General features: G+C 39.1%; 1 protein-coding gene across 1 annotated transcript in view; it reads left to right on the forward strand.

Annotated features, from left to right (window-relative positions):
• TRDN (triadin) overlaps positions 1-16,751 on the forward strand; it is a 781,460-nt gene that overhangs the window by 384,798 nt on the left and 379,911 nt on the right. The window contains exon 36 of the mRNA XM_063441781.1: positions 16,080-16,109. Coding sequence (XP_063297851.1) covers positions 16,080-16,109 — 30 coding nt within the window. The remainder of the gene's footprint in view (positions 1-16,079; positions 16,110-16,751) is intronic.

Raw genomic sequence — 16,751 nt, forward strand, 5'->3', positions numbered from 1 at the left:
CATATTAGTACTATTTTTAAAGCTAAATTTTATACACAGGATGCTGAGTTAAAAGTAATAAGTAAAAATGGAGGAAGATAAAATATAGATTTTATATTCTGTTTGAAAGCCAAAACGTTGAGTGTTGGAATTTGCACATCATAATAACATTCAAATCTGTAGAACTTAAAAGGATTCTCTTTAAAAGTGAAAGTATAGGAATAGCATTGCTTCACTGAAATGATTTCCTAAGAACGTTATCTGTTCCTGGCTTTTGCCTTTCAGATCATTTCTGTTCCATTTCCTTTCTGACAGAAGCTGCGCAGGAAACATAGAATAGTGTACACAGCTTAGGAAATGTCCATCCAAGTGAATATGTCTTCAGCAGATAACATGGTCATTTACAGATGATATAACTCTTGAAGTTTCATCGAACATTTAATTTTTTCACAGCAATAACTGGATATCTATAAATATGACTTTGACAATGGCTCAGAGGAAATAGAAATCTGAAAACTTCTTCACATTCATTATCCACACTTTTTTTATCAGCTGAAACACGTTTGTAAAAAGAAAAAGTAACTTTGATTTTATAGCACTAGTTTTAACTTTGTTTCTATCAGATATTACATATTTTATTATGCTGTTATTGTGAACTATTTTTTAGCTTTGATGGTAAATGCAATTATGCTGAATATAAAATATTTAACTTGTTTAACACGCTCACTATAATGTTTTCCCACAATGCAAAAAAATAAAAGCAAAAACAAAGTATTACAGTAATTGTAAACAATGTTCATAGCTAGCACATGGAATTAGGGAATATATATACCTGTATATACAGGTCGGCCAAAATTCAAAGTAGGGTTTGAGGAGTCAATAACATTTTTCTTAATGAACTAATTTAAATGATGTTACATATAATGAATGCTTAATGTATGGAGATTTGTTGGACTAGGTACAGTAGATGACATGTTTAACCCCTTATGGACACATGACATGTGTGACATGCCATGATTCCCTTTTATTCCAGAAGTTTGGTCCTTAAGGGGTTAAAAGTTGGGCTCTTTCGATTGCATTGCTCATAACACTAGTTATTGTTTGAGGCTCTAGCTCTCATATTTTTGCATGAATATCGTCCTTGAGCTGCTCAAGTGTGCGAGGTATGTTCACGTACACCCACTCATTCAGATATCCTCACAGGAAGTATTCGGGAACAGAAAGGTCAGCCAATTAAACAAGGGAAGTTCTTGAAATTATGCACTCTCCAAACAGTTGTCTCAGGAGGTCCATTGTGGCCCTGGATGTATGAAACCACATTTCACTCACATTCATGAAATAACCGGGTATTACAGTATGCCTTGATGCAATGATATATATATATATATATATATATATATATATATATATATATATATATATAGAAGGCTTGGCCTGTAATTGTGGGAGGCACTATCATCCCTATTTAAACCCAGTGAGCCCCTGCTTACCTGTCGTCGACGATCTCGGAAGTGATGCGGTTTACTTCCGGTCACGTGTTCCTGACGTCATTTTCCCATCCGCCGGCAGTGCATTGTGTTTTCATTTCAGGGTTAATACAGAGTGAGAAATTCACTACACAAGGTCCTGCTGGTGTCGGGTGCCTAGCGGCTCCACAAGGCTATCTCCCCGAGTAAACCGTGAGTTGACAGTCGGGTGCTTCAAACACACCATGGGTTCCATTAACTGGGGAACCTTATGACTCTCCGGGGTCCCCGGCAACGTGTTACAAGCATATTCGCCCCTCACGTACTCACAGGTTATGCGGCGTGTAAAGGTTCCTCTTTGATAATTGCCACGTACCGGCCTCGTTTAGCCGAACATACGGTTCTTTAGATTAACCCCTCTACTTACGTGCGGGCCATTTCGTGGACATCTCCCTATTTCGTGCTGCATTCAGCAATTTCATTCATAGCAATGCTATTCCCCTCATTTAGGCTTGTTTCCGCTTTTCGTATACCAGATAAATTGTTTTGGCTAATATTGCCACCTTGCGGTTTTACAATATTGTTTGGTAACTTTCATCTAAATGTATGGCAAACTTGCGTTTATTTGCAAATGTACCTTCATTGCTCTGTTCGTTACTTTAATATGGTTAAAGCTTAATTGCGTGCTTATACTTTGTTTATTAGTATGTTATACAGGTTATGACTTTTAAATTCCTTTGATTATTACTCCTTTACATGACAGCTTTTGGTGAGTAAACACATTCATGCCTTGTTTCAGTATTGTGTAAACGTCCGTGTATTCCAGGCACCTTCGTTGCGCTCTGTATACATTAAAAGTTAAGTTTCAGCACATCTTCCTGGTATTTATACGGTTCTGGTTAAATTTCAGGAGAGTTTTACAAAGTATTTAGTCTTTTTTATGGTGTGGCAATTATTTGCAACTGTATCCCCCTGACAAATTTAGTTGTGGTAATGAAAGCATGCACACACGCTCTCCATGCTCTTATGTACATTTATACAGCAGCAGCTGTCTGCTTTTGATATTATCTTATAGTATATAATTGTCAAAGATTCTTCATTTGGCCGTCAATAAGGTTTTGTACTATTGTTGTCATCTACTGTGTTTTTTCTACAGTTATATGTATACGCCCTTTAATATACACTAATCTGTCTGGGGAGTATGACTAAACAGCTAGCAATCGTACCGCTACACCGTTAGTTATACTCTGTCATTCGCACGTTTCCCTGTACTTATCTTCATTCACATCTTCGTCTAAACTTTCATTCAATACTATAACACTCACGTTAATCGGTCGTTATGTACCACTGCAATTCGTGTGGTCTGGCTTTCGGTTAACTGTCGTCAGCACAGTACCACAGTGTCGTCAGCACAGTACCATTTATGAATGTTTAAATTTCTATGCTTACTATTCCTATACATATGAGTCTTTCTTTAAAATCAGCCTTTTCATTGTATTTATGTCTAAATTAAAAAACGAACAGCAATATCCTAATCAGGATGTTTTAGGGCAATTAAGGTCATACATTCACGGTGTATTATTTTTCTTAAACCATAGCTAAGGTGTTTTTGGTATATGTAAGCATGTTAAATAAGATTATTTTACGCCCACTTCTGTCTCCTGCATCTCATGTTCCTAATTACACTAGGCTGTATTTAAATTAGATGTCAATTTAAGTTAGTTTATCTTCCCTCTGGTTAAAGTTCATACAATTACTGTCACTGATTGCAACGGTGCCTTCTTGGTTAAATACGCCACTTCATTTAAAGAGGTCTCAGTTTATTTATTATACTACATTGTGCGCTCAGTTATAGTTGGCTTCTTCTAAACGCCGTAGTGATTAGGGTGCCAATTAAGCTTGCCATATTCCCATTTTAGCATTTGCCGGGCAGCCAGTCAATCGTTGGCCCTTTATAGCGTGTTGTTATACATTTTCATTAACATTTCTGAGTAAGCGCCAATGTGGTTACCCCAGCACACATTACTAGTTACAGGGAGTACCGGCAGTTACATTCTTTCAACGTCTAGTGTCCGTTCACTTAAAGTCATATATTTAACCATTTGTACGCTTACAGCAGCCGGTAATGGAGACACTCTCATACAATCTTTTTAGTTTATTTTATGCAAACTGTCGTTTATTTTCAAATGAACCTTCTTCGTTATGTTTCTTGTGGTATCATATAAACTATCAAGTAGTACCGCGCTGGTTTTTCGCTCTGTCATGGCAGTAGTAGTTTATTCCGTTTAAACAGCGCTGATATAATCCTTCATTATTATGTTCTTTTCCTGTAATTTTGTCCATATACATACACAAATTTAACGTGTACAATGACAGGGTCATTAATTTACTAAAGTATTTTTCCTTAAAGCAATTGTGTGTTTTTGAGTATATAAGCATGTTAAACTATGGTTAATATCATGCTCAGCTTCTGTCTGGGGCATTACTTATTGCTAACTAAGCTACGCTATATAATTAAGATGACAATTAATTATGTTTTATTTTCTCCTGTTATAAGATATTCCATCCTTCTTGGTTAAAACGCAAATGCAGCAGTTAAAGAGTTCTAGTTATCACCCTACCAGGACAAGTCAAATCTTCTTAACATTAGTCTACATATACGGGTTATGTAGGTTCATTTTCAGGACAATCAGCAGGTGTGGTAACTAATAAAACCAGGTGGGATCAGGAGTAAGTTTAAACTCTCGCCAAATTAGGTATGGTCCCGTAGGCCTCTCCGCCTATTAGTCAAAGTGGTCCCGCAAGGCATACAATCAGTCCTTCCGTTCAGAGGTCCGTGCCCAATCGGCCCTACACATAGTTATAGCCTTGCATCAAATCATAGTTAGGGCCTCACCCGTCACGGCCAATCGATATTACATTCTGTTACGGTCACTGAGAGGCCAACACCCCGCCACCCACCTCAGTGGCACAAAGGCCCCACGAGCCAAATCATAGGTAGAGCCTCTCAAAGCTACTTGGCAAGTAGTCAGGGCATCACCTGTCACCAACATAAGCTAGTTGATACAATTTTGCCTGTAGGCACTACTCTAGTAAGCTGGGTCACTGCAGGTCTATATGGTACTATACTAACCAAGCATCTGCTTCACTTCCTTAGCATGTCTAATGCTTCTATACTAGGAGATGTTCTGTCAGTTACTAGCACCCCTCTCAGGTCAGGCTCGGAGAGAATACAATACAAACACCGTTTGGGGTCAGTTACACACAGAACTGTTTCTAGCGCATTTTTTTCGGGTCTCAAAACACCTTCCTGCGCCATTTGCTCAACAGCAGCTCATACGATCAAATTTCGTACGGGAAACTTAGCAAATTCCCTCTACCAGTAACGCTAACGCAGATTATCAGTACAACATCCGATGGAGCATATGCAGATGTCCAATAGTCATACACTACTTAGACAACTTCCTCACCATCGCACCACACCACGCCACACAGCATTAATCAAATGTTCACTCTGTTCAAAGATTTAGAAGTTCCCGGACAAAACAGTAGGTCCCAACACCGACATTACATTCCTGGGGATTACACTCAGTTCTATTTCTATGCAGGCCAGCCTGCCACAAGAGACAGTAGATAGATTTATTTCTTACATCAACATCTGCACGTCACAAGGCACTTACAGCAGGAATCAGCTACAGTCACTACTCGGTTCACTCAATTTTTGTGATGAGAATAATTCCACAAGGCAGGTTTTTAATTTCCAGATTCCTCTCTCTCTTGCATGGTCTCCCAGATGACGACTCCACAGCTCTCGTAAACCATCCAGCTAGAGCTGATCTTAAAATGTGGCTTCTGTTCCTGTCCTTTTGGAATGGCAGGTCGCTATTTCTTCCCCCCATTTATGACAATTCCCCTGTGGTTCAGACTGACGCATCAGGTACCGTAGATTATGCAGCGATTTTGGCAACTAATGGATACACGTCTCTTGGCCAATTGAGTTTACCTCGCTTATAAATTTAAATACCGCCTCAGCGCTAGTGGAAATCTACCCAATCGTAGCAGCTACACACATATAGGGCAAAGAGTGGAGAGGGCCGTCGGTCAGAAGCTTTTCCAATATCTTGGCGACATGTAATATCGTCAACGAAGGCCGCTCTCAGTCCCTCTCGATTATGAACTTGGTAAGGAGTCTTACCTGGCTGGCGGCAAATCTTCAATTCTGCATAACTTGTGTTCACATTCCGGATATTCAGAATAATGCAGCTGATGCTCTCTCACGCTCTAATTTGCAGGAATTTTTCAGTTCATCCATTAGAAACTCGCAACCCAGGGAGCCTCAAAGTTTCACAGTCCCAATTATGCGTTAAATACTCGGTTGCTCCATAGTAGGTCGCTCGCATAGGTTGGTTTATTACTTAATTTCAGAAAGCCTTTTCCAGAGAACGTATGAGTTTAAAGTTTTGTTCGTGATTATTGTGTAATTAATGCTTTCCATTTTGAAACTGGTCGCATTCACAACTTTTGCCACTTTTCTCTTAAATTAGTTTACAATACTATGAAACCTTACTTGACAGGCATACACGTTTATCTATTCTCATACCAAAACGAGCATAACTGGTCCAACAGTACAGATTAAATATTAGCCTACCTCTACCAAATCTTGTCCTATCCACGGTTTGGATAATCTAGTGGAATCTCAACTCACTTCCATCCCTGATTCCCCACTATTAGCTAACCACTATACATTTCATCCTTTACATTCGTATGATATCACTCTGACTAGGACATAACCCACATTCCTTCTCGAGTCGTTCATTCCGCATTGGAGCAGCCACAGCTGCCTCTGGAAATCACGCATCTACTCACATCATTAAAAATATGGGTCGGTGGAAATCATCCGCATACAACAGATTCATACCCAATCATGAGATAGAAGTAACACTGGTTTTCTGTGAAATGTCTATATAATGATCTGCTTTATAAATATATCTGACTTTTAAGAATTGCTTCTTATATTTTTGCCCTCTTTTACAGGTCTAACCTCAAGTCAGTTTCGGCACACCTCAACTGACTTTGCTCTTACTACTTCTGCTTCATTTATTATTGTTCCGTACATTCTCGGTATGTGCCGTACACAAATAGAAGGCTTGGCCTGTAATTGTGGGAGGCACTATCATCCCTATTTAAACCCAGTGAGCCCCTGCTTACCTGTCGTCGACGATCTCGGAAGTGACCCTCCCACCGCACCCTCTATTTATTCTCATGACACCTAGGTGGGCCCTCTTTTACAGGTCTAACCTCACGTCAGTTTCGGCACAACTCAACTGACTTTGCTCTTACTACTTCTGCTTCATTTATTATTGTTCCGGACGTCCTCGGTATGTGCCGTACACACACACATATATATATATATATATATATATATACTTTTTTTTTTTTTTTTTTTTTTTTTAGACTAACTTAATATTTAAAAGACAATCTAGAGTTGTAGTCACCTTGTTAAGGACAATTATTTTTAATAGCATAGAGGCAGTTGCCCCCTACCTAAGAGTGTTCCTGATAAAAATAAATATAAAATAGCTGCACTATCAGTATCATGCTTTGCTTCTTCCTGAATACAACAGTCTATATATAAACTCAATTTCAAGATAATTAGGGAAGGTATAAAATGAAAATTTCAAGCACCATAACCACTGCATCACACTGTAATTTCCCTTAACTTTAAGGAGTCAAACCATTTTAGAACTGTTTGAATGTTTTACCTTGGGTCTGTAGGGCTGGAAGCTCAGCCTCAACTTCTGACTGAAGTAGTGGAAATAAGGAGCAGCACCTGGCGCACCTAAGGTAAGAATTTAAAGCATTCAAAAATGTTTTGACTTCTTACAATGGGGAGAGGGGTAAGGGCCATCCGGGTGTCTCTCATGATCTGCAGTTACAATTATTATGGTGTGAAATATCTTTGGTTGAGGATGCAAATAATTTTCCAAATCAGTTCCAAAAAAGATGGGACTACAGTTAAGTAAAGAACTATACAAAGGTCTGATTTAAATGCAACTATCAGACAAACTAGAGGAGCTCCATGGCACTTGTATGAAGTATATGCCCACCATTCAATGTATCTCTTATTCATCTTTATGTTGCTGATGTTCATCTCTGACTTCTATGTTCCTTAATGTTTTCAACTGCATAAACAGGAATCAAAATAACCCCCCAACGTTTCGTTGATAAAGGCAACCAGGAGGTGCTGAAACGTTGGGAGGTTATTTTTATTCCTGTTTCTGCCCTGTTAGGCTTGTGAGAATTTTGGTAAACTATTATTGTTTATTATTTATGCTTTGTGCCTGTTTTTGTATCACTTTATATATTACTGTTATTTTGTGCATCAACCTAGTATTGGTTTATTAAACCAGGTTGATTATTTTCTGTGATTTCTGGTGTGCATTCTCTTTCTTGTTTGACTACTAAAAAAGAGTGGACATACCCCATTTTGAAAACAATGAGTTGTCTACTTTTACCAATTGTATGCTATGATGGGGTTAATTTTCATTCCTGGGCTACCATACTGTCTCAAAGGCAACACAGACCCAGCAAACCAATCTGGCAAACATGGACAGGGGAAATCCCTACATTTGACCCCTGTACGTTTCCAAAAACCCATAAAACCTGTACATTGGGGGTACTGTTGTACTCGAAAGACATTTCTGAATACACATGTGTATTTTATTTCAGTGAAATCCAACAGTATTGTATGACATTCACAGTTAAAATACCGCGCAGAACTTGAAAAATAACAAAATTTCTTAATTGCTCATATTTTTTTTAGATGTTATTCATATTAAATTATGTTTCATATAAAAAAAAAATTGATATGAAATTAAAGCCCTGTTTCTTCTGAACAAAATGATATATAATAAGTGTGGGTGCATTTATTATGAAAGAGGTGATTTTTGGTTGAACCTCATATAGCGCAAATTCCAGGTTTTGTTTACGTTTTGTTTTGATCAAAACATGTACAATTGTCTCCATCCTTAAGGGGTTAATCACTAACATTGTTATTGACTAAATTGGTTAAATTGGACAATTGCAACTTTTTCTAATTTCCCTTTTTTAATTCTCCTCAACTGCCTATTTAGTGAATAAACCTGAGTCTATAAACAACAAATGTTTTTATTTTAATTATTTTTTTATAAAGGGACCACCTAATATATGCTTTTTTTTTTACAAGTATGTTGGCTTTATTAATAATACACTTAAAGTCAACACTGAATATAACTACAGGGTTTTCTGTTTATACATTATGCAGTTTTTGCCAAACAAGGTTAATTGTAGTCCTTTAGCTTTACCTGATTGGACACAAGAGGACACATAAGTGAACACTGTACAACACATGAAAGGTTTAGTGTTTTTCTTTTTGTTGCAATAAGTGAAAACCACTTCTGCTGGAGCAATAAAATGTTTCACACAGAGCAATCACAGCAGCGGCAAATTAGGCTAAGCAACAATTGGTCAGATAACAGTAGACACTGACCCGAAATGATTGCTAAACCAAATAAAATGGGACATTTTCTCAAATAAATATACATAATATTTTTAAAAATATAATTCATTTTCATTAAATATAATAAGATTTTAAAAACTAAGAAGTGAAAATTTGATGGCAGTTGTCTTTTAACTGAGTGTGGACAGAGTTAATTTGCACATTAAGGTTGGATAAGTAAATTACATTTTCCTTTATACTCATTGCTTTTCACACTACATAAATTGCATATTCTTTTCAAATAATTTTTATTGAGTATTTTTCAAAACTTTTTTTTTTCAACGTGCATGAGGGTAACAAGCATTCTCGCTATGCCACAACAGTACAGGGAGTGCAGAATTATTAGGCAAGTTGTATTTTTGAGGATTAATTTTATTATTGAACAACAACCATGTTCTCAATGAACCCAAAAAACTCATTAATATCAAAGCTGAATATTTTTGGAAGTAGTTTTTAGTTTGTTTTTAGTTTTAGCTATTTTAGGGGGATATATGTGTGTGCAGGTGACTATTACTGTGCATAATTATTAGGCAACTTAACAAAAAACAAATATATACCCATTTCAATTATTTATTTTTACCAGTGAAACCAATATAACATCTCAACATTTACAAATATACATTTCTGACATTCAAAAACAAAACAAAAACAAATCAGTGACAAATATAGCCACCTTTCTTTGCAAGGACACTCAAAAGCCTGCCATCCATGGATTCTGTCAGTGTTTTGATCTGTTCACCATCAACATTGCGTGCAGAAGCAACCACAGCCTCCCAGACACTGTTCAGAGAGGTGTACTGTTTTCCCTCCTTGTAAATCTCACATTTGATGATGGACCACAGGTTCTCAATGGGGTTCAGATCAGGTGAACAAGGAGGCCATGTCATTAGATTTTCTTCTTTTATACCCTTTCTTGCCAGCCACGCTGTGGAGTACTTGGACGCGTGTGATGGAGCATTGTCCTGCATGAAAATCATGTTTTTCTTGAAGGATGCAGACTTCTTCCTGTACCACTGCTTGAAGAAGGTGTCTTCCAGAAACTGGCAGTAGGACTGGGATTTGAGCTTGACTCCATCCTCAACCCGAAAAGGCCCCACAAGCTCATCTTTGATGATACCAGCCCAAACCAGTACTCCACCTCCACCTTGCTGGCGTCTGAGTCGGACTGGAGCTCTCTGCCCTTTACCAATCCAGCCAGGGGCCCATCCATCTGGCCCATCAAGACTCACTCTCATTTCATCAGTCCATAAAACCTTAGAAAAATCAGTCTTGAGATATTTCTTGGCCCAGTCTTGACGTTTCAGCTTGTGTGTCTTGTTCAGTGGTGGTCGTCTTTCAGCCTTTCTTACCTTGGCCATGTCTCTGAGTATTGCACACCTTGTGCTTTTGGGCACTCCAGTGATGTTGCAGCTCTGAAATATGGCCAAACTGGTGGCAAGTGGCATCTTGGCAGCTGCACGCTTGACTTTTCTCAGTTCATGGGCAGATATTTTGCGCCTTGGTTTTTCCACACGCTTCTTGCGACCCTGTTGACTATTTTGAATGAAACGCTTGATTGTTCGATGATCACGCTTCAGAAGAAACATAGAAACATAGAATGTGACGGCAGATAAGAACCATTCGGCCCATCTAGTCTGCCCAGTTTTCTAAATACTTTCATTAGTCCCTGGCCTTATCTTATAGTTAGGATAGCCTTATGCCTATCCCACGCATGCTTAAACTCCTTTACTGTGTTAACCTCTTCCACTTCAGCTGGAAGGCTATTCCATGCATCCACTACCCTCTCAGTAAAGTAATACTTCCTGATATTATTTTTAAACCTTTGTCCCTCTAATTTAAGACTATGTCCTCTTGTTGTGGTAGTTTTTCTTCTTTTAAATATAGTCTCCTCCTTTACTGTGTTGATTCCCTTTATGTATTTAAATGTTTCTATCATATCCCCCCTGTCTCGTCTTTCCTCCATGCTATACATGTTAAGATCCTTTAACCTTTCCTGGTAAGTGTTATCCTGCAATCCATGAACCAGTTTAGTAGCCCTTCTTTGAACTCTCTCTAAGGTATCAATATCCTTCTGAAGATAGGGTCTCCAGTACTGTGTACAGTACTCCAAGTGAGGTCTCACCAGTGTTCTGTACAATGGCATGAGCACTTCCCTCTTTCTACTGCTAATACCTCTCCCTATACAACCAAGCATTCTGCTAGCATTTCCTGCTGCTCTATTACATTGTCTACCTACCTTTAAGTCATCAGAAATAATCACCCCTAAATCCCTTTCCTCAGATGTTGAGGTTAGGACTATCAAATATTCTGTACTCTGCCCTTGGGTTTTTACGTCCAAGATGCATTATCTTGCACTTATCCACATTAAATGTCAGTTGCCACAACTCTGACCATTTTTCTAGTTTACCTAAATCATTTTCCATTTGGCTTATCCCTCCTGGAACATCAACCCTGTTACATATCTTAGTATCATCCGCAAAAAGACACACCTTACCATCAAGACCTTCTGCAATATCACTAATAAAAATATTAAAGAGAATGGGTCCAAGTACAGATCCCTGAGGTACCCCACTGGTGACAAGCCCAAGCTTCGAATATACTCCATTGACTACAACCCTCTGTTGCCTGTCACTCAGCCACTGCCTTACCCATTCAACAATATTGGAATCCAAACTCAAAGATTGTAGTTTGTTGATAAGCCTTCTATGTGCAACAGTGTCAAAAGCCTTACTGAAATCGAGGTAAGCAATGTCTACTGCACCACCCTGATCTATAATTTTAGTTACCCAATCAAAAAAATCAATAAGATTAGTTTGGCATGATCTCCCTGAAGTAAACCCATGTTGTCTCTGATCTTGAAATCCATGTGTTTTTAGATGTTCAACAATCCTATCCTTTAACATGGTTTCCATCACATTCCCCACTACTGAAGTTAGGCTTACTGGCCTATAGTTGCCCGACTCCTCCCTATTACCTTTCTTGTGAATGGGCACAACATTCGCTAACTTCCAATCTTCTGGGACTACTCCTGTTATCAATGATTGGTTAAATAAATCTGTTAATGGTTTTGCTAGTACACCACTAAGCTCTTTTAATAGCTTTGGGGGTATTCCATCAGGTCCCATTGACTTATTTGTCTTTACTTTTGACAGTTGAAATAGAACCTCTTCCTCTGTAAACTCACGTGTAATAAATGACTCATTTATCCTTTTTCTTAACTGAGGTCCCTTTCCTTCATTTTCATCTGTAAATACCGAACAAAAATATTCATTGAGGCAGTCAGCTAGACCTTTATCCTCATCTACATACCTTCCTTCTTTTGTTTTTAATCTAACTAATCCTTGTTTTACAATTGGATTGATGTTTTATCACCCTTTTGCCCCCCCCTCCTAGTTTAAATACATCCTAGCAAAACCTCTGAACTGCTCACTGAGAACATTTGTTCCCTTTTGAGAAAGATGCAAACCATCTTTTTTGTACAGTTTATTTCCATTCCAAACAGAGCTACCATGAGCAATAAAGCCAAATCCTTGCTCCCGACACCATTCACCAAGCCACAAGTTAAAGTCCCTAATACGCATCCGCCTGTCATTCTGAGTGTTATGCACAGGCAGAACTTCAGAGAATGACAATGTGGAAGCAACCTGCCGTATATCATTGGCAAAAACACTAAAAACTTCTTTAACCTCTGAAACCTCATTGCAAGCCAAGTCATTTGTCCCTAAATGGACAAGTACATCCAATTCCCCTTCCTGCTTTGCTTGCTTAACAATATTACAGATACGTCTCCTGTCTCTGTGAACAGTAGCTCCGGGAAGACACCTCACAAGACCACCATTGTCCATCTCCACACCTCTTATGATGGAATCCCCCACCAACAACTGATTTCTATTAGGCCTCACCATAGTCTTCAAGCCTCTCTGCACAACACCACTAGCCTCAGTGCCTCTCTGCACAACACCACTAGCCTCAATGCCTCTCTTCACAACACCACTAGCCTCAGTGCCTCTCTTCACAACACCACTAGCCTCAGTGCCTCTCTGCACAACACCACTAGCCTCAGTGCCTCTCTGCACAACACCACTAGCCTCAGTGCCTCTCTGCACAACACCACTAGCCTCAGTGCCTCTCTGCACAACACCACTAGCCTCAGTGCCTCTCTGCACAACACCACTAGCCTCAGTGCCTCTCTGCACAACACCACTAGCCTCAGTGCCTCTCTGCACAACACCACTAGCCTCAGTGCCTCTCTGCACAACACCACTAGCCTCAGTGCCTCTCTGCACAACACCACTAGCCTCAGTGCCTCTCTGCACAACACCACTAGCCTCAGTGCCTCTCTGCACAACACCACTAGCCTCAGTGCCTCTCTGCACAACACCACTAGCCTCAGTGCCTCTCTGCACAACACCACTAGCCTCAGTGCCTCTCTGCACAACACCACTAACCTCAGTGCCTCTCTGCACTACACCACTAGCCTCAGTGCCTCTCTGCACAACACCACTAGCCTCAGTGCCTCTCTGCACAACACCACTAGCCTCAGTGCCTCTCTGCACGACACCACTAGCCTCAGTGCCTCTCTCCACGACACCACTACACTCTGAAAGTGCAGAAAATGAATTATGTAGAGCAACAGACTGTGCAATATGCCTTTTATCCACAACTCCAAGTCTACCAGATCCTACAGTAATCCATCTGTCATTCCTAGTATGTCTCTGCGGCAGTGGCTTTGCAGCAGTTCCAGCCTGAGTTTGTTTACCAGATAATTTACAAATCTCAGACTTCAAAAATACAATCTCCTGCCGCAAAATAGAGAACTGTCTACAGATTAGACAACAACCAAACCTCCAAAAAGTGGAACGTGAAACAAATGCAAAGCAACTATTACACTGAACTAAGTCTGCCATTCCAATGAGGTGAATAATTTAAATCAAACAAACCTTCACTTTTTATTTATCCTCCTGAATACCTCGGATTACCTCCAGGTTATCTCCAGAATATCTCCAACCACACACACTTAGAAGCAACACTCTCCAGAATATCTCCAACCACACACACACTTAGAAGCAACACTTAGATGAAGCAACCAAGCTCTATTAGCCAAGCTAATGACAACTACCCTTATATACTCCTAAAATCACCTCCCACTAGGAATGTTTAACACCTGGGTAGGCCTCTGCTTATTAGCAAACAATAGCTAATTTAAATAGCAATCAATAGCAAGTAGCTACCTAATCCAATCAAATGCCTTATAATTACCAACAGGAAATCAAACCTTGTGCAGTCAGTAACCTTTTCCTACAGATGAATCTTACCTGTAACAGTAAAAAAGAACTCTTAGCACAACTCTTCGACAGTTGAAGCTTCTGTAAAACTCTCCAGAATATCTCCAACCACACACACACTTAGAAGCAACACTTAGATGAAGCAACCAAGCTTTGCAATTTTAAGAGTGCTGCATCCCTCTGCCATATATCTCACTATTTTTGACTTTTCTGAGCCTGTCAAGTCCTTCTTTTGACCCATTTTGCCAAAGGAACGGAAGTTGCCTAATAATTATGCACACCTGATATAGGATGTTGATGTCATTAGACCACACCCCTTCTCATTACAGAGATGCACATCACCTAATATGCTTAATTGGTAGTAGGCTTTCAAGCCTATACAGCTTGGAGTAAGACAACATGCATAAAGAGGATGATGTGGTCAAAATACGAATTTGCCTAATAATTCTGCACTCCCTGTAAAAGCGAGATAAGAATAAACAGTGGAGTTAACAGTATAGCCATCTTGGCTTGACTGCGCACATTTTTGTTTTTGTAGTGAACGAGATTGGTACACGATTAACGTGACGAGTAAAATAACATGTAAAATAACGGTAGACATTCCGCTTAAAATCAGGAGTGTGTGGACATTAAACCTGGTTTAGACCCATACGATTAGCAATGCTTCTAGGGCTAGACAGGTGTCTGAGTGTTGCTAGATTGAACATGCCCTTTGGCCAGGGCTTTACATGAGACAAGTGAGGCAGGCAGGTTCAAAACATTTTTTAAACACAATCCAAAATAAAAAGGGAAAAAAGAAAAAACATTGAAAACATTTCTCCATCCACTGCAATACAAATACACATGAAAAACAAAATATCATTGAACAAAATAAAAGTATGTAAACATAATGTTATAAAGATTAACCCCTTAAGGACACATGACATGTGTGACACGTCATGATTCCCTTTTATTATAGAAGTTTGGTCCTTAAGGGGTTAAGGTTAGCAACAACCCACAAACTATAAAACCTTTTCAAATCCATCATACTAAAATGAGTCACCTGAAAAGACAGTCATAATTTATATCAGAATCCACAGAGTCTGTATAAATACAATACACATATATAGGTTGTTGCTACTTAATTAACAATCTAATAGAATGTAATTTCTGCATAAATCACAGACTAATATAATGTAAATTGTCCAAAAAAGTAAGCAATTTTTAGTAAAGGGGAAAGAGAAAAAAATAAAAGAAAATTAGGGGTTAAAAAACAAAAGTATATACAAATTTAAATAGGCCATGGGAGGGAAAACGAAGCATATTAGGTGGGAGTATATTAATATCAATGAATAAGATAAAACAAAGACAAAATATTCTACTACATAAATCTTAAGTGACAATTAATCATAAGAAGAAAGCTCACTGTATACATGTGCATAGATCCTGGCTTTAGCCAAAATCCAGTTGATTATGTGCAATAAAAATAAATAATTTAGCACACACTTTTCTAACAATGTCATAAAGGATCACACTGTTGGGGTGCTTTGTGCTGGATCATTTCTCTCTATTAGTACACTTATCTTGTCATGTCATCTTCCGTCAATAGATGCCACATTTGCTTCCTTTAATATGGCCCCTCTTTTTTTGTGTAATACAGAACTGTGGAAGTATTTGGTTTAGAATATGTGTGTGACAACAAATATAATGTGAATTGTAATATCCCACAGTTCTCTTTTTTTACAGTATTTTTTCACCAACAATATTTTTATGAAGCTACAATTTAACGCAATTTTATGTTTGTTTTTTTGTTTCTTGTTTTTTTTATTAAAGCTATCGCTAAATCAGAAGAGAAGAAAGATGGTAGGTACAATGCATGTCTTGTTGTGAAATTGCAAGATATTGTTACTAATACTCTCCAGCAGCTCCTCCTTTCCATGAATAGGGGGGAGGGACAAAGAGATGGTAGCAGTTGTGGACAGGAAAGAGCTGCTAATGAACTGTGCCATGCAGTGAGCCACAGCTGCGGTCCAAGTGTGCAACTCCCTTCCAGGGCCGGTGCAAGGATTTTTGGCCACACAGGCAAATATGCATTTTATCCCCTTTCCCCTTCCTTCCATGTGTCTGCTCACTCCTGTATATTGTTGCTGAGGAACAGGCTGGGGGAGAGGATAATTAGTAATCTTTCCCCAGTCTGACGTAAAGCACTTTTCACTCCATGCGTGCACTTCCTGTCAGACTGGGGTAGAGATTACTGAAGCTCCTCTCCCCAGGTCCGCAGCTTGGCCACACCACACATAGTGACTGGCTGGAGGGGAACGCTGTGCCCCAGGGCTTTTGCGACCAAAGGCAGCCGCCTGTGCTGCCTTGTGGTAGCTCTGGCCCTACTCCCATGAACTGATAGCAACCAGCTGTGATTTAAAGGTGTAATTATGGTATGATATATGTGGGTAATTAGGTACCACTATGACAATAATTTGAGATTCTCTCACAAGGTGTCAAGAA

The sequence above is a fragment of the Pelobates fuscus genome, chromosome 2 (genome assembly GCF_036172605.1).
Source record: "Pelobates fuscus isolate aPelFus1 chromosome 2, aPelFus1.pri, whole genome shotgun sequence".
NCBI lineage: Eukaryota > Metazoa > Chordata > Amphibia > Anura > Pelobatidae > Pelobates > Pelobates fuscus.